At 34.9% G+C, this 23986-nt stretch overlaps 1 protein-coding gene across 1 annotated transcript in view; it reads left to right on the forward strand.

The window, feature by feature from the left end:
- The window catches only part of LOC126380710 (dynein axonemal heavy chain 8), a 73836-nt gene that overhangs the window by 1711 nt on the left and 48139 nt on the right, over positions 1–23986 (forward strand). Inside the window, exons 2-25 of the mRNA XM_050030305.1 lie at positions 68–178; positions 312–423; positions 2238–2380; positions 2914–3115; positions 3387–3550; positions 3665–3841; positions 4914–5017; positions 6268–6487; positions 8114–8260; positions 8506–8645; positions 8729–8813; positions 8921–9066; positions 9914–10058; positions 10675–10773; positions 11424–11550; positions 11762–11864; positions 13447–13612; positions 13712–13847; positions 14304–14415; positions 14492–14556; positions 15145–15304; positions 16044–16176; positions 19369–19489; positions 20076–20215. Of these exons, the coding sequence (XP_049886262.1) occupies positions 68–178; positions 312–423; positions 2238–2380; positions 2914–3115; positions 3387–3550; positions 3665–3841; positions 4914–5017; positions 6268–6487; positions 8114–8260; positions 8506–8645; positions 8729–8813; positions 8921–9066; positions 9914–10058; positions 10675–10773; positions 11424–11550; positions 11762–11864; positions 13447–13612; positions 13712–13847; positions 14304–14415; positions 14492–14556; positions 15145–15304; positions 16044–16176; positions 19369–19489; positions 20076–20215 (3258 nt within the window). The remainder of the gene's footprint in view (positions 1–67; positions 179–311; positions 424–2237; positions 2381–2913; positions 3116–3386; positions 3551–3664; positions 3842–4913; positions 5018–6267; positions 6488–8113; positions 8261–8505; positions 8646–8728; positions 8814–8920; positions 9067–9913; positions 10059–10674; positions 10774–11423; positions 11551–11761; positions 11865–13446; positions 13613–13711; positions 13848–14303; positions 14416–14491; positions 14557–15144; positions 15305–16043; positions 16177–19368; positions 19490–20075; positions 20216–23986) is intronic.

Here is a 23986-nt window from a genome sequence, read left to right on the forward strand (position 1 = left end):
CATAACTAGCTTTGCTTGTTTCGTTTGTTGTAATTAGTTCCCGTAGTAATACAAAACCTTTTTGTAGGCAAGAGCTAAGGAAGCTCGTAATAATCGCATCGGCAATATGAAAAGTCAACACGTGTATCTGCTGGAATTGGCTGCACTAATGCTGAACCGGCCCATGGACTATGTGCTGGTGGGTTATTTATATTAATATAAGTACCCAGTAATATTATTTTCCCAACAGAAATAAAATGTTTGAGTGTAAATATTGATAATTGAAACAATAAGCCATTCTTTGGTAAAATAATTCTCAGTAAATATTTCAGGAAGGTGTCTATGATGCAGATGTTCACATAGACCTATTAAACAGTTGTATTGCTGAAGGAGGCAGGAACTGTGTTTTTGTGTGTGATGCCCTCTTACCTCCATTAAAAATGGGTAACATCATTTTTAAATATATTTTTAATAGGTAAGGTTGCGTAATGATGAAGAACAAGTAAGTAGTACACAAACAAGTCGTAATTGACAATTGTATTGGTACATGGGCTTTTTGGATTACAAAAAGAGAGTCGACGCTCTATCGTTGATGAGAATCAATTACCCCATTCTCGCCATAAGTAATTAAGTACACTTAAGGCAGTTTAGTTAGTGTTAATGCGGATTTACTCACGCCTGCAGGATTAGCCCGCAGGCGTAGGATTTTACGCTGTGAGTAACACGCAAGTTTTGAGTTTGTTTTCTGCGGGTTGTCGTGTTCTAAAATCTAATGCAGATTATACGGAACTAATCACTCAGTTTAGATATTCGATTGTAGCTCAATCGGCCCATAGTCACACTGAGCTACCACACTGGTGTGACTATGGACCAATAAAATGATCCTCAGTCACACCATAAGGATATTTACTGGCATCCTAAACGCGCTCGAGCGTGCGGATGCCCCGCACCGGTTTTATTAGTTAATACCTAACATAAAACTGTAATTATCATATGTGTATCAGATAGAGGGTGTAATAAAACAAATCCACATTAAATAATAACGGATGTACTCTACCACGTACTTGTTCTTTCGTCTATGGAAATTCAGAGATATTGCAAAATTCTGGGATTTGGACATATTGGGACATGGACATTCTGGGATATGGTCTTTCTCGGACATGGACATTCTGAGATTTGGACTTTTTGGGATATGGACATTCTGGGATATGCACCCGCTGAACATTTCGGGATTTGGATCTTATAGACCTAAAGGAAAATTAACCGCCAACCGACTTCAGGTTTCGCATCTTATCCTTGGCGGCGAATATGCTTTTTATCGGAGAATCCGTCAAGTTGCGCGATAGAATACTAAGTATCTTAACCGGCATCGGAGCTCGTTTGTGTTTTTAAGCTGTCTGTGACCGTGCTGTTCGGTTTCAGTTGGCATACTTCGCTTAAACTGACGCTCGCAAACGCAAAGCTCCGAATATTCGATCTAAAAAAATGCATTTAAAAATACCCGCAATCACAAGACTGCTTACAAAAGTTAAACGTTATGGTGATTGCTGATGATTCAGACCATGATTCTGAGTTCATGACAAGTGGAATTCTCCGTCGCAAAATTCAAGATATTTTGTATTTCCTTTTAAATAATTTTCAAATAGTTATATACTTATACGATGAAAATTAAAAAATGAGTTGAATCATCCCCAACAGTATTCATTACGATGTCACTTACGCCCCATACAAGTACTTACATATGGGTGTTAGTGACACCATAATGAATACTGAGGGGGATGATTCAGACCTCGATTCTGAGTTGATAACAAGTGGAATTTCCTCTCGGAAAATTCATGATTTTTCCGTACGTTTTTCCGTACTTTTGCGACGGAAAGATCCGCTTGATATCAACTCACAATCATGGTCTGAATCACCCATATTCGATACATTTTGGCGAGTGTGTGTTGGAACACAAATTAATTCCATCCTCCCTTTTTCATCTTCAGGTAACTAGATGTAGGTTGGTTGGTATTGTTAATGTTTCACCAGTAAGTACTTAGCGTTTCGCTTCTTCTTTCCTAATATGAATCAGTAATTCTGTGCCCTCGAGTCCTGTTTCTCGAAAAATTAACCCCTATCCCGGGGTTAGGTTAGGGCCCCTATCTAATTTTTCATTTTGAACCTGAAATATGTGTGGAAATAAGTGTACTTAGGTAAAATGTAAAATTTTGTTTTATTTTGAGTGGAAATAATAAACTTGCTCGATATTTTTACAGAATCTGGTCGATTCATACCGAATCAGAAAGGAAAAATGGAGAGATCATATATTTCTGACGGGTCCAGTATTGAAACAGAAGGACAGTGTATTGCTATGTACAGAATCAAAAATAAACTTATTGAAGCAAAAAATATAGCCGAGGTAGATATTCTTTAGTTATTTCGAATAAGCTAAAAGATCAAAGTATGAAAGTAAGTAGTGTGTGTAAGTGTAGTGCAGTAGTGATCATATTTCTAAACTTTAATTCCTTGGTTTCCCATTTTATCCTAAATGTGAAGTAACGTCCCCTGGGATTATTAACTCTACAAAGTAGTGACCGGCGAGTCCCAGACCCGAATTCTACCACGTTAATCGTTTTTTTCCTCCTATTCTTCAACGTGATCAAACTGAGTAGTCCACGTGGAAAATATATTCCTGCTGGACAAAGTGCCGCTGGCGTTTGACTACCCAGTTTGACCAAAGAAGGGATTCTCCCTGCCACCAACTACGTAATAATTTGCTTAATCTAGGGAAGTAGATAATAAAAATATGCCTGACGAAATTACGCGTATTTTCTATAAGTTTGGCAAATGAACTATTTAAAAAATAAATTATGCCAATAATTGATTACGAAGTGAAAATTTGTCAAAAACCAATGTTTATGTTACCTATTTATGTATCTATTCGTATTTTAGGATTATTTTTTCGTACATTTTGACGTCAATCAAGAGAAAGAGAATGTAGTATCGGCTGCATACAAAACATTAACCAAAGTGTACATCCCCGCACTGATGGTCTGCAAGGCCTGGGGTGACATCAACCCGCCCAACCCGAACAGCGAGGAGATTATCAAGTTTTATATTTCTAAGATAATGCTGTTTATTGATTATCTTGCAAGTAAGTTTCCTCCTTTGATGCCTATTACCTACAGTTAAACTAGTATAATTGCTGATCTGACCTATTGCTCCATCCATCCATACCGAGAATGTGTGTTAAGCAAAATTATTGTAAGACGGAATTTCCACTAAGTACATCTCTGTAGCTGTAAGAGCGAAATCAGAACCTACTTATTCGATAATTACGTGATCTAAAAAGAAATTACGTTACGTTAGTTAGCGTTTAATAACCGCATAATTTCTTAAGTTATACTTTGTAATTTTATTTACAGAAACTAAAATAGATCTAGATTGTTGCACAAAGTTCAAAATAAATATGGCACTTTATGATGAAGAGTTATCAGATCAGGAAAAAATGAAACAAGCTATAACTAAAACGCAAGTATTAGAGGAAGTATGCTCGTTTGTTAAACAGTGGGTTAAACAAATCACTATGGTAAGTAACTTTGGAGTACTTACCTACAGCATTGCAATATAAACAAAATAAATTATTCTAAGATTATTGCATACTCGAAAATGAAATAAGTAATAAGTACTTAAACTTGGTCAGGTTCTGGTGCAAAGTCAGCAACTGCGACGTGAACCATCAAACATTGGACCTCTGGCAGAACTGGATCACTGGCGCCGCCAACTCACTGCCTTCACCTCAATCATCGAGCATGTAAAGAGTACGCCCTGCCAAATGTATATACATACACTTATTAGAGCCAAATCTAAACTCCTTAAGGTAATAATCTATTTTTCCCTTCCGATTCGGGATCCACCTGACAAGTCCACCTGGGTGGACCACGGAAGACTTGTCAGGTGGACCCCGGATCGGAAGGGCTATTTTTTAGTAAAGTATATGTTCCTTTCTTTGACTTTCTTCCAGCTTCTGTAGTCTATAGATTAGAGCGTTAGGGTCACAACCCGGAATTCCCGTAAATAGTATATATATATATATATATATTTTTGGTTAAGACTGATGCGGCATCCAAATACATCCCGCGGTACTGAAAAATATTACTTAGCGCCCGAAGGATATTATCTTCGATCCTGACGATCCGATTAGTACTCACACCGGCGGCCAATCAGTTCTCGAGAACAAACACTTTCGAGAACCTCGATACCGACACCACCGGCATGGTCGCTGATTTCCCTCATTCGGCGGTTATCGATTGATTCTTATCTACAAAATTAATTATAATCTTCTCTCCAACGACGCCCTGAGACGAGGTCACGCCCAACTGCCAACCCTCAGACCTGTTTGTACCGGGTGAGAACCTTCTGCACTGCCCATTTAACCGTCTAAGTAATACAATATGTGGCTTATTTTCAATTCTTTTTGACAGTTTTAAAAATGAGTACTTATCTCTATTTTAAACTCATCGTAACCGGACCAATAAATTATAAAAGCTGTCAAACTAAAATAAAATAAAGTGTCCGCTAAAATTGGGACCAATTTCATTTCTTGCCCCGTAAAAGTGATTTCAATAGTGTCCCTTATCCTGGCACTATAACGGATCGGGATACTGACTACAAAGAAAAAATGCCGAAAAAATTGTCGTCAAATATCTGAATTTGTCGGTCTGTCGTTAAAAATATACAGGCATGTTTTGGTGGCAGTGCCAGGATAAGCACCCCCAGCATCGCTTTTTTTGTTACAGTACTTGGCGAAAATCTTATTTCACCCAAAAAATGTCTAGTATTATTATCCCGATCCGTTGTAGTGGCAGTGTCCGGATAAGGGACACATTTCAATATAAGTATCTACTTATACTTACTTACATTATAATTTCACCTGTACGTACATATTCCAGAAATGGAGACAGTTGGATAATATGGTAACTGATTACTACAACGAAGCGTTTGATAATGTGAAATATTTATATGCTCTAGAAAAGTACTGTGAACCATTGTACAGGTATGGTATGACGATGTCTACAAAATGTAATCATTCTAAATAAAATTACGTAGTACGCCTACGTAGGTACCTTGCCCCACTTCTCCCTACCTAGTCACTCTTGCTCAAAACGAATGTTGTGTAAATGAATGCTATGATAGTGTGCTGTGATTTCCGAATTTAGACTGGTCCATTATGCGTGCCTTTGTTGACTAAGTAAGCGAACCTAACTCTTTCCACAAGCTTTGAAGCCTCCTGAGGATCGATCCCATTTCTTTAAGGATTTTTACCCCTTGTGCTGTCACTCTTGTATCTGCAGAAGAAACTACCACGCTTGAAATCCTGGAAGATTCCATCCAGAGAGCCTCTGCAGAGTGGGCTGTATGTAAGCCCTAAATTTAATAGATGTTTATTAACTGGACAGTGACCCGTAATGCTGCCCGCACTACTATTCGGAGGTCATTACGGTTTAAGCGAAGCAGTCAACGAGTAAAACTCGGATATCATTGGAATGATATCCTTCGACTATCTGCAGGTGGGCAACTGTGCCCATCTGTTATTGTGTTGTAGCTGGGTAGATGGTCCCGTACCCACGATCGTATCTGACTGAAAGGTATCGACAGGATTGGTTCGGGTCCATATACCCTGGTATCCAATCCTCTTCTTGCCAGTTCGTCGGCGGCATCAATGCCGCCTAGCGATCCACTGTGTCCTTTTATCTACTGCAGGGTAACCTTATTGATTGATGCTATCTTCTGTTGTTCTTTGTGGCACTCGAATATTAGCCCTGACGTCATATTGTCATTCTCAAGCGCTAGTTCCTAACACAGCTGGGCCGAGCGGATTCATATTTTCATAGGACAGTTTATTTAATCACCTAAATGCTTACTTATTATATTCGTTGCTTAAATTTTGCAAGTAAGATTTCTACGGTGAGATTATAAAAAAAATAATAAAGCATTAAGTTCGATAATTTAATTAAAGCACGTGTGTTTATTAGAAACATTATCAGTTTTTTTTAATCCCACCATATAGAGTAGGTACTTATACTCGTATTATCCAGAAGTAATATTAAATATTTCTGTGAATAAATAAATTGATAAGATTGAAATATAATAAATAAACATTTCATTAATTTACATTAAGTTAATAATATACAATAGTATTCAGCTTCTTAGTTTCAATATGTAGGTACTGGGCGGTTTGGTTAGTTTGTTTTGTCTTTGTTACGACTACCGGACCACCGAACGCACATGTTTGTCGTTTTGTAGATGTGATCCGCACACGATGCAGCAGTTTATACCGGGACTCCTTTACACCGTAAGAATGATATTCGCAACCTCGAGGTACTATAACACAACGAAACAAATATCCACCTTGCTGGTAAAAGTTACTAATCAAATACTAAACATGTGCATGGACTTTCTGACCAATGGCGGCAAGAAAACTATTTGGAATCAAGATAAACTTAATTTTATTAAGAAAGCAAAGGTATGATCTCAATTTTAATTATAATATTTTAAATTGGAATAGGTAAGTCTGATACAAAGACCAAGTACTCATTATAAATACAAGACTTGGTCCTTGGTCTGATACGTAGTACCTATCTCTTATTAGTCTGTGCTTTGTGCTAGACAAATGGGCAAATCGAAAAAGGAGGCTTTCTGACGGGAACGGGAAGTCTATAAATTATGTAATACAAACTGGATTAAAAGAAAAGAAAGGAAAACATGAAACAGTAGGACTAGGGCCCTGTGCTGGGAGGTTTTCTGGCCACGTCTTTCCCTCAGCGTTACAGATTCCGATGTGGTAGTAGTTTTACAGCTAGTTACATAATATGTAATTTAATTTTGACGTTCAAAAAGCGCTAACTTTGTAAGCCAATTTTGAAAAATAAATATTTTTGAATTTTTTGAATTTTTTGAATTTTTGAACGTTCGTTAACGACACTACTTGGTCCTTGGAACGACATGGTTGCTTTCTTCATTGAATAATCTAAATAATTAATACGAAGTGAAGTGAAGTTGAAGTGGTGTTTTATGATTAATGATCGCATTAAGCTAGTCGGAAAATAATCGTGATAATATTTATTGGGTATATTGGAATATTCAATTAACAAAGTGTACATTATAGTTTCGCTTCGTGCCAAGAAGCCGCTTCATAACTCGAAAGTTAATGCGGATTTTTGAGTTATTTCGTTTGGGATTCGGAGTACGTGGTAGTAAAGTAGAGAGAGTGAGTAAAAATCAATGATAGCCTTCAACGCTCCCCATTTGTCCGGCCAAGTAGTTAATGCCATCTGCGGCGAATCTACAATAAGTCTCGTCAAAAGTAAAAATCAACGGAACTCAACCTATTGAAGCCCATGAATAATACCGCAGAGATAAATAATTTGAATATCTCTGTGATGTTGCTCCCGGCCGCCCCTATTAAATCATCAAGTATACTTATATTATTTACAAAAATACCGAAACAGTTTTAACTGTCGTCAATTAATCTGCTTAATACTTGCTAGTTTATAGGTAATTTTGTCGACAGTTTTGAGATATCCACAAACCTTTATTTCCGAACTATACCTGTCTGTTGTATATCAATGCCTAGGTATCTACCATCTTCTTCTTCTTCTATCGTGTGGGTTGTGAGGTGAATTACCAACCTCATCAACCCTGGTGTCAGGGTTACTATTGAGCCGCCAAAGGCCCCTGACATGACTCATATAACGACTACGTACTTATATCAGTAAGTAGTAACCGGGACCAACGGCTTAACGTGCCTTCCGAAGCACGGATCGTCTTACTTTCGGACAATCAGGTGATCAGCCTGTAACGTCCTAACCAAACTAGGGACCACAAAGTAATTTTTGTGATATGTCCCCACCGGGAATCGAACCCAGGACCTCCGGATCGTGAGCCCAACGCTCAACCACTGGACCACGGAGGCCGTTATCTACCATAATAAATATTAAACGAATAGGTACTATATTAATAATGTCACACAAAATATTGAAGTGTAAAAACATAGTTCTTGCTTTCTACCTCTAGCACGGTGTGTATGGCCTACTCGTTTTTTCCATTAACATTATTACTATTTTAAAAATAAATATTATTTCGTTCACAGCTTTGCTTAGCCCTTTATAGTTTTTATCGAGAATGCTACAATGAAACACAGAAAGAGATGATGGAAACAGCTGGTGAACGGCCCTTTGATTGCTCAGAGATGTACATTTTTGGAAAATTTGAAACTTTTAAGAAAAGATTGCTAAAGGTATAGACTAAATAATAACTAATTATGTAATGCAGGAGGCTTTCGCGCACTTTAAAACTTCTGGCAAATGTGGTAGCTACTACACATAATGGACCATCATATACTTATTGTTGTCATAATTGTGATTAACAGACAAATGCACCTTTAAGTAGGAGACCTAACACTTGTCTCCTTTTCAAAAATAATAGCTACTATATTAGTACTACCTATTATTGCATGTAACATAATTAGTTTGTTCTTTCCAGATAATAGATTTATTTCAGACTTACATAACATATTATGTTTTGAATAAAACTACCTTAGAAGGAATTGAGGAATATGCTACAAATTTCAACAAACTTTTCAAACAAATATCATCGAAAACATATGATGCTCTAGATCACAGGTGGGGAAATGTTACTTTAGATAAGATATCTGTAAGAGTTATTTTTTTACTAAGTAATATCCTGAGGAGTTGCTTGGTTTCAGACGGCCTGATTTTGATAAAGACTACAAAATATACAAAGACAATGTTGCTAATCAAGAGTTATTGCTTGAAAACTTCATGATTAATGTAAGATACCTGAAACTTATAGTTTTTTAATGAAACATTAAAAATTAAATAATAATAATAAAAATAGTTAAATAATTAAAATAATATAGTTAGGCGTTTTTCCACAGAGTGTAAATTTATGTCCTACGACTGAGATAGCATTATTATTGTTGAAAAGATTTGAGAAATTAAAATTAGATTGCTTGTATCTTGAAGATCAGTACTACGACCTGATCAGCAAATACACCTCTGAAATTGAAATGATACGAGATAGGTATGTACTATTAAATTAGCGTGTGGTAAAATATTACTTTGTTGTTATTAGTTACCCTGTCCTGCAACAGGAAAGCACATTCTGTTTTTTTTTTTACTTTCTTCCACTCCAGTTAATAAGGGACTTTCCAGACTGTTCCTCAAAAACAATATAGATGGTGCTGTACAGATTTTTCTTCGTTTAATCTTCTAATTTCTTAGATAACAGATATTTTATCTATGAAATTAGGCATTTTGTTTTTGGGTATAAACCCTTTTTATTACCCCAGGCACAATTACATCTTCCACCCGTTAATTAAAAAAAGAGTAAGATCCTAATTCTAATCAAAATATAGAGAAACAATATAGGTAGCAACATAATTTTATAGGTACATAGTGTTGTCCAAATATCAAGCAACAATTATTTTTATATATGCTTCTGCCATTACATTGTATTTTGGGATACCTTATTATGTACCGGAGTAATGAGAAAATAGATAATTATCACGTTAAAGCCATCTATGTTGTTTTTGGTGAATGTAGCCTGGAGACTATCTTATGTAATATAAATAAAATTTCATGCAATGCCTTTAAGACCTAGTACAGTTTTGTGGGCTTAGTGCATGTAAGTAGTAGGTAACTTAATTTTAATTCCGTTCATTATTGAGACTTCTTTTAATTAATAAGATGGTAGAACTCCCTTAACCAGGTACGGTCACGAGCATTAATATGTATACACTTTGGTACCATGTCACATTAACTTTTTTGACAAATTGAACTGTAAGTCTCACTAAATGTCAAATATGTTAGTGCGACAGAGTCCTAAAGTGGGTACATTATATTTCTTAACCTTAGACTTGTGATTGTAGGTACAATGAAGAACGAGAACATCCAGAACTACCTAGAAATATGCCGCCGGTTGCTGGTAGAATTATGTGGATAAGATTTTATGACGACAATATCAAAAAACCAATGAAAGTTTTTATACAGCATCATGAAGTTATAACACATATGGTTAGATTAGATTTTAATCACAATAGTCGCTAGCACCAGATATAACCCAATATAGCAACACAACAAATGCAACACACGCATGAACTTAACATTGTTGGCAAGAAGTGGGTGTTTAATACTATACATCTCTGCCTACCCCTTTACAGGCGTGATACCATGTTATGTTTTAAAATAAGTTTGTAAACTAAATTCTTTTTTGCCGTTGGAAAACTGTTGTCTCCATACATTGACTATGTCGCGATTGGTTTACCAACTGCAAATAAGTTTGTAATTGAAAAACACCTTTATTTTGTTTTTATAAAACTCCATACACCGACTACGTCGCGATTTGTTAACCAACTGAAAATATAAGTTTGTAAATGCAAAAATGGTCATATCTTTGATTTGCATTGATTTAAAACCTTGATTTTTATACAGCTTGATAAGACCGCAGACATAAGTATTACATGTTATTTCAACTTGATACCTCTATGCGTTTCCGAGAAATGCTTCAAATGTTTGGCAACCCTAAGGATTTTTTTATTCTAATCAAAATACTTTTAGATAATTTCCATTATTTAGAGACACTAGAGAAACTATTTTAATGACATTACTGACTTATTTTTAACTATTTCAGAACACGCAAAGATGCATAAAGTTGTATAATGTAATGCAAATCGTATTTACGGAGTATGAATTGATTTACCATGATGCTTGGGCGGAGAATGTTGACCAGGTATTCGGACTACTCACTCAATGTATAGTAAACACTTAATCTTTTAACATGAGTCTTCAAAAGACAAGCTGCAGGCCTATGGCTTGGCTATGGCGGTATTTGTGACGTCATAGCCACCTTGTGACTCCTTCAGGTGATAAGTTACATGGAACATTCTCAGTTATCTTTTTTTATAAGTATAGCTCCAGACCACACGTAATACATTATCCCGCTTAGGGACGATACTGAAAAGTATCTGCGTCTGAAGGACGTAATATGCGATCCCGACGACCCTATTACTCTAGCCATAGAGGCGGCCAATCAGCTCACGACACTAAACACTTCAGGATACCACCCCGCCGGCGGCGTGGTCGACGATTTCCCTCAATCAGCGCTTATCGCTATCGATCCACTAGGGTCGATTAATTCCTTCAAATATTTTTCCTCTCAGACGACGCCCTGAGCCGAGGTTCGCGCCCAACAGCCCTCAGGCCTGTTGTCTTAAACGTTGTATCGGGTGAGAGCCTTCAGCGCTCCCCATTTATCCGGCCAAGTAGTTAATGCCATTTGTGGCAAATCTAAAATAAGTCACGTCAAAAAAAGTATGTAATATATAATGTAATACTGTAATACATAATATATAAAACGTTATAAAAGTTTATGCAACACAGGTACGGTTAGGTTTGATCGCTCCACTACTAATCCGCCACCCTGCAACGAACATGTTCGTTGTGAACTTTAATATCTACATACCAGAATGCATCAGAGAGGTAGAATACATGTGGCAACTGGGACTAAGTAAGTTTATACAATTAGATATCAATCAGGTATTATTTATCATTATTAATAAGGATTTTACGTAATGAATACTGCATACATATATATATTCAGGAATAAACCTTTTCTATCCTCCAGTTACATATCCGTCTGTTGTAGAAATCAGAGGTTGTTGTTGTAGAAGTTCTATAAAAGTTACGCTTGCGATAAATAAAAAATAAAATTATTTCAGCTGTACCTGATTCTGCACAGATTGTAGCCTTTTGCAAAGGTAAAATATATTACAACTACGAACGAATCAAATCTTTGGTTGAAAGGAACAACCAGATAAGAATGTAAGTTATTCAATTCAGTATTAAAGCCAAAACATTTTTAATTGCTTCTGCCAGCGATCTGCCAGTTTCCTCTTATTATACCCATTTTGTATTCGTAAATAAGATTTTAAAAAATGCTAAGTACCTGATTATTATGTAGATGAAGATGAAAAAACCAGTTTGTGACAGCAGCCGAGTAATTATATAGGTATAGAGTACTCTAAGTTCCAAAAGTCCAGTCAGAGCCTCGCTCGCAAAGTAAATACTAGTAGGTATTATTTCTGTAATACACAACACACAGTGCAGTAAAGAGTCGTGTAACTTATTGTGCAAATTATTTTGGAGCAAAATTAATTGAATACTCACTTTTTTTATACATAGATATATAATATACTTACCAATATTAATTTAATAGTTTTGACGATTATGTATGGTTCTTAATTTCACCATTAATACATAAATAGCGCGCAAGCTCAGTGGTTAACGTTCGAAGAAGACGAGGTAGCTTGAATGTATGATCGCAGGTTCGATCCCCGGTATATATCATCTGACGACCCGTCAATTCGGTCGTCCGAAAATGAGTTGTTTCGACCGACTTGTGGCAGCTAGCATTTTCGTGACGTACAATGGTTGTTATTTTCTTCCCGACTTTAAAAAAGGAGGAGGTTCTCAATTATATTTTTTTCAAAGACCTGGCTTATGAATAGTCGCGTATCATTTCGAATTAACCGTTTCTCTAGTGGCACTGTAGTCACTGTCCATTTATATAAAAAAAAACATGCGACCATTTGCTTCAAAATGGTTTTTGCCGGTTTTTTAGCTGGTTCAGCTTAAAACACCCTCATTGTGAACTGTTGTTTAGTATGGGAGTCGTACGCCTCCTACATGATTTATCACCTGTTCAGATATTCCTTATAAACAGACTTAGACGCACCACGATTGTATTTTTAGGGTTCCGAAACTCAAAAGGAAAAACGGAGCCCTTATAGGATGGACTGGATTTATGCAACAAGAAAAACTTTATAATATGCTTGTGAAAATTTGTAAAATATGCAACATTAAATGATAAGTTTTAATTGTGAAGTGCTGTTTATAGTTTAGCTGGCCATAACGCAATTCAAATTTAGTGTATATATGGGCTAAGGTTAATTCACAATTTATTTTTACATTTATCAAATAGTGTAACCTATTGAAAAATATAGTAAATAGGTATAGCGAAAATATCATGACAATGACTGTTCGTTACGGAACAAGGGAATAAAAGAGGAGAACTGGATTAAACAGTTATAATTTAAGACAAGTGAGTTAGGCGACATGGATACCTAAAGTCCCCACCTAACACTATAAACATAATCAGCTGATTGGCTACTATGGAACTGACGATAGATGACGATGTCTCTAGGCATGGCCAATCAGTGCATAAGGTGTTCAAAATATATAATTAAAGAATTACACAAACTATTATGCTGCGCCTAACAAATAAAAATAACTTAAAACTAACGCTGTTGCAGCTTCAGGCGTAGACAATGACCACCGAGATTTGTATAAATATGCAATTTCATGAACAATAATTATTATTTAATATGATATTTACGTCTTTTAGAAGCATGCCGAAGTTGTATCTACCGCTCCTACGAGCGCAACTGATAAAAATAGACAAAGCTTTTCAACCAGGATTATCGACTATCACCTGGACGTCGCTGGAAATACGTGATTATTGTCAGAACATCGAAAAAGCACTTAACGAAGTTGATCTTTTTGTAAAAGAGGTAGATACCACATAATTTTGTACGAACGAGAGACGTAATATTTATTGATGGCCAGTAGAGTAAAAAATTGTTACGTACGTTTTCCTATTAATGTTATAGGTGGTGGATATGAAAGAAGCTCGTATAGACGCTATTATGAAATCAATAACAAAAACCTTATTAGTATACTTGCCCGAAAAAGCGGTAGAACCAAACGTATTTTACGAAGAAAATGTTGTGAGGCGTGACGAAATTGGTTAGTTAAATGTAATAAAGTGCATTAAGGTAGCTAAATTACGATACTACGATACTGGGTAGCCGACACATTTACGAGATCCTAAACATCACTATTCGGGAGAATTTCAAGAGAAACATTTTCTTGTTTCATACTTTATATAGAGCGTTTTTTACGTAGTCGGGATTTAGTTTTATACATATATTATAATATTGCAACGCAATTTTAATATAACAACGCATTGCGTTACATTACCATCGGTTGTGTTCAATCTTACTTAGTGCGCGATTCCACCGCGCAATAATGAGCCTATGGATTAGCAGTTGGATTAGCAATTGACTCTACCCCTTATAACGTGTCAGCTACTCTGCATTGTCTGATGGCGCTGCTGCATTATATTCTTTGCGCTTCGTAAAATGAAGAAACACATCACAATGTATTTACAACATATCAAGCCATGATACAACTCTCCTACAGCACTGGAACTCCAGAAAAAATCATGGAACGCTGAGATCGCTGTTATAGAGCTTATACATAAATTCTTAATGAGTGTCCCCTCTAAACAAATTCATGACTTGGTAAATAATTGGTAAGTAAAATTAGTATTCAAATCTGTTACAAATATTTTCTACCTGAACAAAACTACAAATGTCATTTTTGAACAGGTTGGATACTGAAAAAGCACTGAAACAGGTCACATCTGCCACTAGAGTGTTGCCCGATGACGCTGGTGAGTATTTTTTTTTAATTTTTATTTATTAGTGGAGTCAGACAAGAGTTTCACTTATATTTACCATGGGCAAGTCCTATTGTGATGGTTATTTACTGACATAAAGTGTCTTTTTTACATTTAAAATCAGAATCATTTTAAGTGGTGCAGTGCAGTCACTAATACTGTATATGTATAATAATTATAAGTACATAAAAATCATTTTTTTCATCATGTAAAGGTTTTTTATGACTCTATACATAGGCTTCGCTTGCGGTTGCATACTTTATGCGCCCGTTTATTCATTAATTCTATAATTAACAGTTGTCTGTCTATCATCCGTCCCGTTCCTTATCGTCGGATAAGAAAATGACGGGAATTAAAATAAAATTAGGAGATATCTGCAGGAATCAGGGCCATTGCCTCCACTATATATACTTAATAAAGCTTGCGAAGTCATTACTACAACCTATTACGATATATATATAATATACAAATAATATTATGATTGACGTTAACTACAATCTGTTTTTCATGCCTTTTAAAGCAATAAATTCTTATTTTCTAATGTTTTTGATATATAGCCTAAAACATCCAATGTTTTTGTAGCTTTCATGGAAGTCGAAAACCCTGAACGTTATGAAACTCTGCACGCAATTAATGAGTGTAACGAATTATTCGCTTATTTTGCAACCAAATGTTTGGAGTCGCTTATAAAATGTACTAGACAAAGTTTGGACTTGCTAAGGCGTCGAGCTTCTGTCTCCAGGTAATTACACATCCTATAATAAAATATGTTCTATACAGCGATAAAATATGTTCTACGCAGGTAGCGCAGGAAAAATCACAAATTATTCCATGCTTCTTACGATTTTGTCTGCCAAGATTACGAACTCAATAATAATGATCTTTCAGGCACGATACATAATACACTAATATGAAACAATTAAAATGAGGATAAAAACTCCCATCAGGTGTCACTATTGTTGAGTGTTCTTTAATTTTGACAGCTCCACATAGGTACAATTTCAGTAAACAAATACATATATTATTTTGGTTATATTTTTACACTATAACCATTAATGGTTTTGCACAGCGTTTAACTGTAAAATCATAGTGTTATATTTATTCCCTAAAAATCTGAAAGAAGAAAACTTTGGAAACTTTTTCCAATTGACTGCCGTTATTTTTAGTAACTCATCCTTCAAACAGAGAAAAAAGCCTTCGCTCGGTGTATACCTAATAGTAGCCGTGAATCCAAGTTGCGGTATGCCTAGCCTAAACAAAACATGAGTAAGGTAATACGCGACCGCGGCGTTAGGTAAATTGGAATTGGGCCGCAAGTTGCTTTTTGAGAGATAAACCTTTTTTAAACACCCGACGCAAATAGAGGGGTGTTGTTTGTGGCATCGTAGTTCTTAGCTAAAATAAAATAATAAAGAAGCTACAATTTACATTCAACGCCAGGACCTAATGTCTCGACTAAATCAATTATTGCCGTTTTCTAGCTTTCTTACGATGACCATTGACCCGGAAGAGCAGAAGAAGTTAAAACCGCTCATGTTGACGAAGATGTACTTACAAATACCAAGAATATCAATAAAACCTACTCTGGAAGACATACAATCAGCGTTTTCACAGGTTTTTGTCATTTTATTCTTAGTATATTTATATGGTTGATTACTGTTTGACATAATTTAATGTCTTATTTTAGTAATATAGTTTAGGTTAGCCATATTTTAATCCACTTTCCCCGTGGTCCAACGAATATGTCCCCTTGGTGCTAACAATCTATTTTGTGAATTTATTGAAAGATTTGAAATAAAAAACTATATCTATTTTGTGAATGTCTTCAAAGTATTGAGAAATTAAAAATAGCAGATAACATGAACAATTTCTTCTTAAAACAATTTAGAAAAGTAATTAAGTATCTTATTTTTTCCAGTGCCACCCCAACTATAACTCACGCTATCTCACCAGTAACTAACTCCATTAGAATATCTCCAGTATAATTATCATTGTCAATTTATGCCTTGGCCTAGTTGGCCTTGATCGGAATTTGCTCTTTGTAGTTAACGCTCGTTAATTTTGCTAAATTCAACAATCGTAAAATATTTCTGTTCGACTTTTTAATATGTTTATTTATTTTGCCGTGAAATTACTCTGAGACATTGTTTGTTCTCCGTCGTTTAGCAAAAAACTTATAACCTCCCAGATAATATCCTTAACAAGCCATTGCCTTTCAACGTTGTCCATCAATAAATCTCCTCGTTCCTTAATGATAACAAGCTTTTTAATCCTTTTCAGCTCTTATCATAGTGCGGCTACTGCACTCGTCAATATAGCTGACGACATTCTATTTGAGATGGAAAATTAGCAACTTACAGTGCTCAATTAACTAAATTTCTGTAATGACTTTAACACCAATTGATTGGTTTTGCAGCGCATCTGTCACCTTTCCGGTCGGCAGGAGCGCATTTGCATACCTAGAGGATTCTTTCTCTACGTGGTGCCATGTCTCGGCCGGCGTTTTTGCAGTTTTTATTATCTCGTCAACCTCTCTTTCTTTTCGTCTGAATGTAGACAACCTTCTCTCTCTATACCAACGCTTTTCTTATTGACCTTCTTAAGGCCATTTAGACTACCAATAAAGATCGAGCTGATCCTAGACGATCATTATTTTGGTCTTAAAGTGAACCCTAAGAAAACTCAAGCTATTGTTATTTGTAGTCTTTGTTTTATTTCGAGGGTTAGCTTTGAGTCTCCATCTATTTTGATTAACAGTGTCCTAGTTCCCTTGACAGGGACTGTCTTTGGACAGTCTCACCTTCGAATACTTTTTGACAGGAGCTTCACCTGGAATCCTAAGCTGCGCAGACGTTTGTTATCCTGACCTCTATTGGGCTGTTGAATAAGCTCGAACATCTGCAGAACAAACGAATCCAAAGACGAACCTAACACAGACGATTAGATTCGTCTATGAATTGCGAAAATATGATCACGTTTCTGAATATCGCTTCAAGCTTCGATTAATGGTTATCTATTAGTCGTCATCGAAATCTCCCGTACTCCATCTGAAATAGACATGCGACAAAATAATGATTTCTGAAGTATTGTAGAAAATCTTGAAAAATACCTTTTTTAATATAAATCTCTGGACTACCCTATAGCTATGTGTAAGAATAATGTGGGATGTCACATCGACGGGGTTTCTGTAAATAATTATAGTTATGCTAACGACATGGTGCTGTTGAGCCCCTCGATTAGTGCATTGCAGCGACTGCTACACATCTGCGAGGCGTACGCGGAATCTCACGGGCTCAGATATAATGCTAGCAAAAGTGAGTTTCTAATATTCAATATGTTGGCTCGCAGATTTGCACGTTGTACCTACTAAACAGGTTAAGGTGACGCTTTTTAAAGCGTACGTCAGTCCTTCTATACGTGCAGTCTGTGGACTGAATACGTATACGCGGAGTTCATACAGCGCAGCGCCTTGAGAGTTCAAGGCGCGAACCTGCTTATTAGTAATGTGTTGTGTTATTGTGTCCGTTTTCTTGTTATTTGTAATTGTCGAGCCGTGTCGTGTGTAAATGTTTTTTTTAATCGTTCTATTACTATCACTAGATAAAGTTTGTTTATTGCTTGTTACTAACCTCTATGGAACATGTCCGAAATAAACTCTTTTTATTTTATTTATTTATTTAATGTAGCGATATATATGTGTTTATACAATTGCATTGCTCTGATTATTATTTTTAATTACTGTTTATTTCACCTTAAGGTTGTCTGGAAGAAATTGCTTTTTAGCAGTAAGGTCGTCTATTGTACTTCTTTTGTCTTTTCTTTTGTTCTTGTATTTGTGATTGTTATTTTATACAAGTTTTTGTGCAACAAAGAGTTATTGAATTGCATCCATACTAATATTATAAATGGTTGCCGTGATTTTATGGAGAGGCTACCTAGGTTACCTTATGTCTCTTTTTGACCCCCCCACTTCGCTTAAATGGGGATTGGAAGTATGTATGGAGCAGTCCGCAATTTTCAAGGTGGACAGCTAATAATTGGTATGCGGAATATTTGTGACTAACTGACAGTCGTGCATCTTTTTTTTAAATCTGCCCCCAACTCAAAGAGGGATGAAATTTTATGTATTATACTTTTCGCAGTTTTCAAGGTAGAAAGCTAAAAACTTTTAAAAGACATGGTTAGCTTTTGTCCGCGTTCTCTTCTGTTTTTTAAATCAGCAAAGGGGAACCGTGTTACCCCAAATTTAACAAGAGCGAAGCCGCGTGCATAAGCTTATAACAATTGAAATTAGTAACAAAAGTAGTTTAATGTGAATACCCTATACCTAACTTTAAATATGAAAGGCCTTTGTTTCCCTAGGCACCACTGGTTGGCACTACCAGTTGGCGATTTCATGGGCAATTTTTCTTTCCCGTGACTCAACTATTCTCATTGACTAATTACACTCATGCATATTATTTGCCCGTGAACTGTCTTATTACCAATTTGCAAAATATTTACAAAAAGTTTTTTTCAATTAACACTGACTTTCAATAAATTCCGAATACATAACTTACTTTACATTGACAATAATTTTAGGTATAGTTATGGCTTAGATATAAAAATATGCATTATATTATGTACGCGTTTTCAATGTCAATTAACGTTATGGAATGTATATGATGAGTTATTAAAATACGTATGTGTACTTATTAATTTTATGGAATTTAAGGAACTCTCAATAATACCTCTTTATATGCAACTGGCACATAATGAGATCCATTAAAACAGCAGTGTGGGTTTAAATTAAACTATGAATTGCAGGTGGTGTTGAATTGTATTATGGACGTACACCGTAATGTTTACATGTGGGGTCAACAAGATCTAATAAACAAAGAAAAATCACAAGGATTTAATCTAAATCAGTCCCATAGTGTAGGAAGTGGTAAGAACTCAGTCAGCACAGCAGCTAATGTCTCGCAATTTATAAACGCAGTGTACCTGTTGTATACTCGTAAAACAGATCTTTTGATAATTACGAATTCCTAGTATATGACGATTGACGACTCTTCTATATTTACGACGAAAGCCTACAAGACGGTTGATCAGCCTCTCACTGCCTCAATTACTTGGCCTAGTTCATTGTTATGTCATGAAAAGAAAAGCAGGTGAACGTATTTTGATATACTGCCAGTCCAGGAGGTAAATAAATAATAAACAATCTACTTAACTCGACAACTGTATTGGTGTTGGTGTCGTGTTCAAATTTTCTTCGGCCATTTTTATAATAACCTTTATTTATTTTTGTAATAACCTTTAAATCTAACTAATACTGTGGTTCTTGAAAGTAACAATTTTTTTAACCATAAAATTAAAACTCCTTAGTAATTTATGAAAATGTCGGTAATTATTTAATATTTAAAACCCTCAGCGCATCTGTGCGACGAAGTAGTTTACCATCTGAGTCAATTTACAATATCACATCAAAATAAAATGTGCGTATGTAATTCTTATTTAATAAATATTGGCAGGTTCAAGATCAGGTTCTAGCATCGGTGGTGTCAGAAATTATTTCCGAATGGTCTCCGAGCATAAAGAAATAGTCAGATCAGTGATGGCATTGCAAGGAATGATGTACATGTATAAACCAGATATTGAAAAATTACTAAAGGTAATCATTTGTGTATAAAATAAAACTCAAAATAAATAACAAAATAATAACAGTTATGAAATGATTCTAAGGATTTCGCAGGTACCTATCAAAACCTTAATTTGCCAATTTCGTAATTCGTCAAATCGTTGAATCGTCATTTTCTTAAATGTACTTACTTCTTTATTTGTCAAATGAGGTCTTAGTCAAGCACGCTTCTGGACAATCAAGACGAAAATAAAATCATAGGCATGTATTATTATAATTTTATATAATGTTATTACAAAGAAAATGGGTCAACTTAATCCAACTTATTTTTTAAACATTGTATAGTCGACGTTTTGCCCATTAAAAGGTTATTTTATCATTACTTCAACCAGCGCACATAGGGATGCTTGTATGGAGGTAGTTGCCCATAAATACAAATTTCGAAAATGGTAATACTAACTAACGAATGTCACCAACTGACAGCTAGATAAATTCCCTATATGTAACTACCCTCAAATATGTCCACATTTGTGGTTTTTGCAAGTAATCAGTCATTGAAGTTCATTGTTGTATGCTTTTGTTTGCACCACGTTTTTTAACTAAAAAAATCTCGATCTTTAAGACTTGTTATTTAATGGTATATGTTGCGGACCAAATATTTTAATGATGGATATTGTTAATCAAGGTAAGAAGTGTTATAATAATCAGCATTATTATTAATTATTATATATTTGCCCCAGATATATGAACTTATAACTTGACCATATCGAAGACTAAGACTAACAGAATTTAGAACATTCACGAAGGGTTATGTTTATGAGCCCGGCAAGGTCGGTTTATGTTTTTGGTCTCCCTTTAGGTAGTTAACGACCATTTCCTTATTTGTCATTTTCTAGATTTGACTATTTCCGGATTTGACAACATTTTGCTGTGACCAGTTGGTAAGAGGCCCATTTCCTGTTATGACCACTTTTTTATCCGTCCACTCTTAGTACAGTATACAAACTAGGTAATTCTAAAAAAATATTAATTGTTAATTATTGAACAGCATATGCTACTAGTGGTTAAAAAAAGTAGTTAAGTACTTAAAATAATTTATTAAACAAAGGTAAACAAAAGAAATGTGGGTAACATATTGTGTCTGGTGAAAACAAAAATTGAGCTTAAAGAGATACAAAAACGATGAACAAAAACAAAATAATTTTCTTGAAAACTTTCCTTCTTTCTTTCTTTACTTGAAAAATCTTATATAATTAAATTTATTTTATTATTATTTAAATAAAAAATAATTTACAAGAAACTTCAGTATTGAAGTTTATTCAATACTTAAGTTTCTTGTAAATTATTTTTTTAAGGTAGTCAATGCAAGAGATTTCCTTTTCTTCTAATTGCTGTAGTAAATTCTTTAACTCCTTATCAAACTTAATATCCCGAAGCCTTCTATTTTTTTTAAGAGGAAGAAATAAACTTTTTTTAATTCTGTAATCATAATGAGTAGCTTCCTTTTTTATACCATGAACAAAGGCAAAGAACGTGGGTCTTTTTGATATCCTGGCATTTACTCTCCTGTGCCATCCTTCTAGCGAATTTGTAGTACGATGTCTCAGATAGGCGCAACTTAATATATTCGGGTCTAATTTCAGCCACTGCTCTTCATAGTATTTTTTGAAAGCCAACGTTACGTCACTTCTTGGCGTTAAGTTAATAATATCATACCAAGTATTTACAATGTGATTATATGGCAATAATGGTAATAATGACGCCATCCTCGTTAAATTTCGTCCATCTGCACTGTTAGTTAAATTAACTGATTTTTGCCTTCTTCCAAATGTTTTTATTATAATGGTAATAACAAGTGCTCAATTGGCAGTTAGGGAACACAGATTGAATAGCATTCATTGCGGCTATTTCGTAATCACATTTATAATTTTCAATTACTACTCCCAAGTTCTCCTTAATCAGCTTAAAAAAACGCGTGTAGGTGTCCTGACTTTTGTTAGGCAGTAATCCATATATAATAGGAATGACGTTGGTAGTGTTGATATCAGAATATAAATCAATATGAATGGTATATAATTGGTAAAATACCCTAGGTACGCAAGCAAATGTACCATCGCCAAAAAAAATTCCTTTTGAAGAATCTTTAATCAATAACTTTGACTGTTTAGAACAAAAAATAATAATTTTTTTCATCATCCCCATCTTCGCAAATTAGAAAGTCTTTGCCATAGGCTGGTGGTACATGTACATCTTGAATTTTCTTGAAATCTAGTTTCTTGCTATTCAAAAATTTTCTTCTGCAATCATAAAGACCAGATTTTACTGATGAAAAATTTGGGATATCCTCAACGTCATCTGATGAACATTGTTGTTTTAATGTTTCAAATTTCTTTTCAAAAATTTTTTGAACTGGCTCGCTGGTTTCGCACACTTCAACTTTGCACTCGTTAAGCGCCATTAACATTTTGTTTTTAATACCACATGGTGAGCAAGTATGCTTACTTTTTCTAATGTATGAGGTTTTTTGTTTATTCAATGTTATAGTTGAACTACAATCACTTCTCATTACACATCTCCAGCGACTTGATCCGGTTTTATTTTTTGAACTTAAATTATATCTGTGGTCCTTATAAATTAATGTATCTTTGCCTCTCTTATTTTTTGTAAATATAAATTTCTGTTCCGACATCATAAAATTATTTTATTTTATAATCACAAAGCACAAACGCACAAACAATGCAATGACTAATAGAAACATGTCAATTTATGACTCATATTTATTTAAAGATTTATAAGTGGCCAGCATTCAAGGAAGAGGTTTCATACCGTACTTTTTTTTAACCACTAGTAGCATAGTAGGTAAGCCACTTGCGAAGTAAATTTAACTTTAAACTTATTTAAATAATTAACAATTAATATTTTTTTAGAATTACCTAGTTTGTATACTGTACTAAGAGTGGACGGATAAAAAAGTGGTCATAACAGGAAATGGGCCTCTTACCAACTGGTCACAGCAAAATGTTGTCAAATCCGGAAATAGTCAAATCTAGAAAATGACAAATAAGGAAATGGTCGTTAACTACCTAAAGGTTGGTCTCATTTTGTAGGTTTACTTATCAACTACAAGATATAAAAATGAAACTTTGCTAATTGTTGCTAATCCGCAAGTCAGACGCATTTTAAGATAAAATGTTACAAATTGCTTAATAGGTAAGAGTTGAAGTGATTAGGTTTTATTATTTTTTATCTTTCAGAACAGAAAGAACGTTGGAAAACATACACTACAAATGACTTATTTAACATAATAAAAGGAACACAGTCTAAAATATTGATAAAAATTTTGAATTTTTATATAAACATTTGACTGAAGAGTTTGGAGAGATTTAAGTCTTGAGTTCAAAAATAAATGGGATAATGTTAAACGAAATGAAGCTTTCTTTAAAAAAAGTATTCTTTGTGGCTCCAAAGTATAGTTAAAATACCTTTAACCACTAAGAAACCATCACCTGGACGTCCAATAAAATCATTTCAACAGTCTAGTGAAAATTCCAAGCGTAGAAAGACTATACCTCTTCGAAAACAATCAGATATGGAGCAGTTGGTTTATGCTACTCAAATGAGTCTACATTCGACTGGTAATGCGACAGCTTCAAATATTTTAAAAGAAATATCGCAATCCCCACAACATGCGAAGAAATTATGTTTATCAACAAAAGTTGCACCAGTAAGAATGCTAACTGGGGAAGAGTCATTGAATGTTGTCATGGAAGTTAATTTAAGCAAAAGACAGTACGAGGTTGTAAG

Source organism: Pectinophora gossypiella, chromosome Z (genome assembly GCF_024362695.1).
Source record: "Pectinophora gossypiella chromosome Z, ilPecGoss1.1, whole genome shotgun sequence".
In the NCBI taxonomy this organism is placed as follows: Eukaryota; Metazoa; Arthropoda; class Insecta; order Lepidoptera; family Gelechiidae; genus Pectinophora; species Pectinophora gossypiella.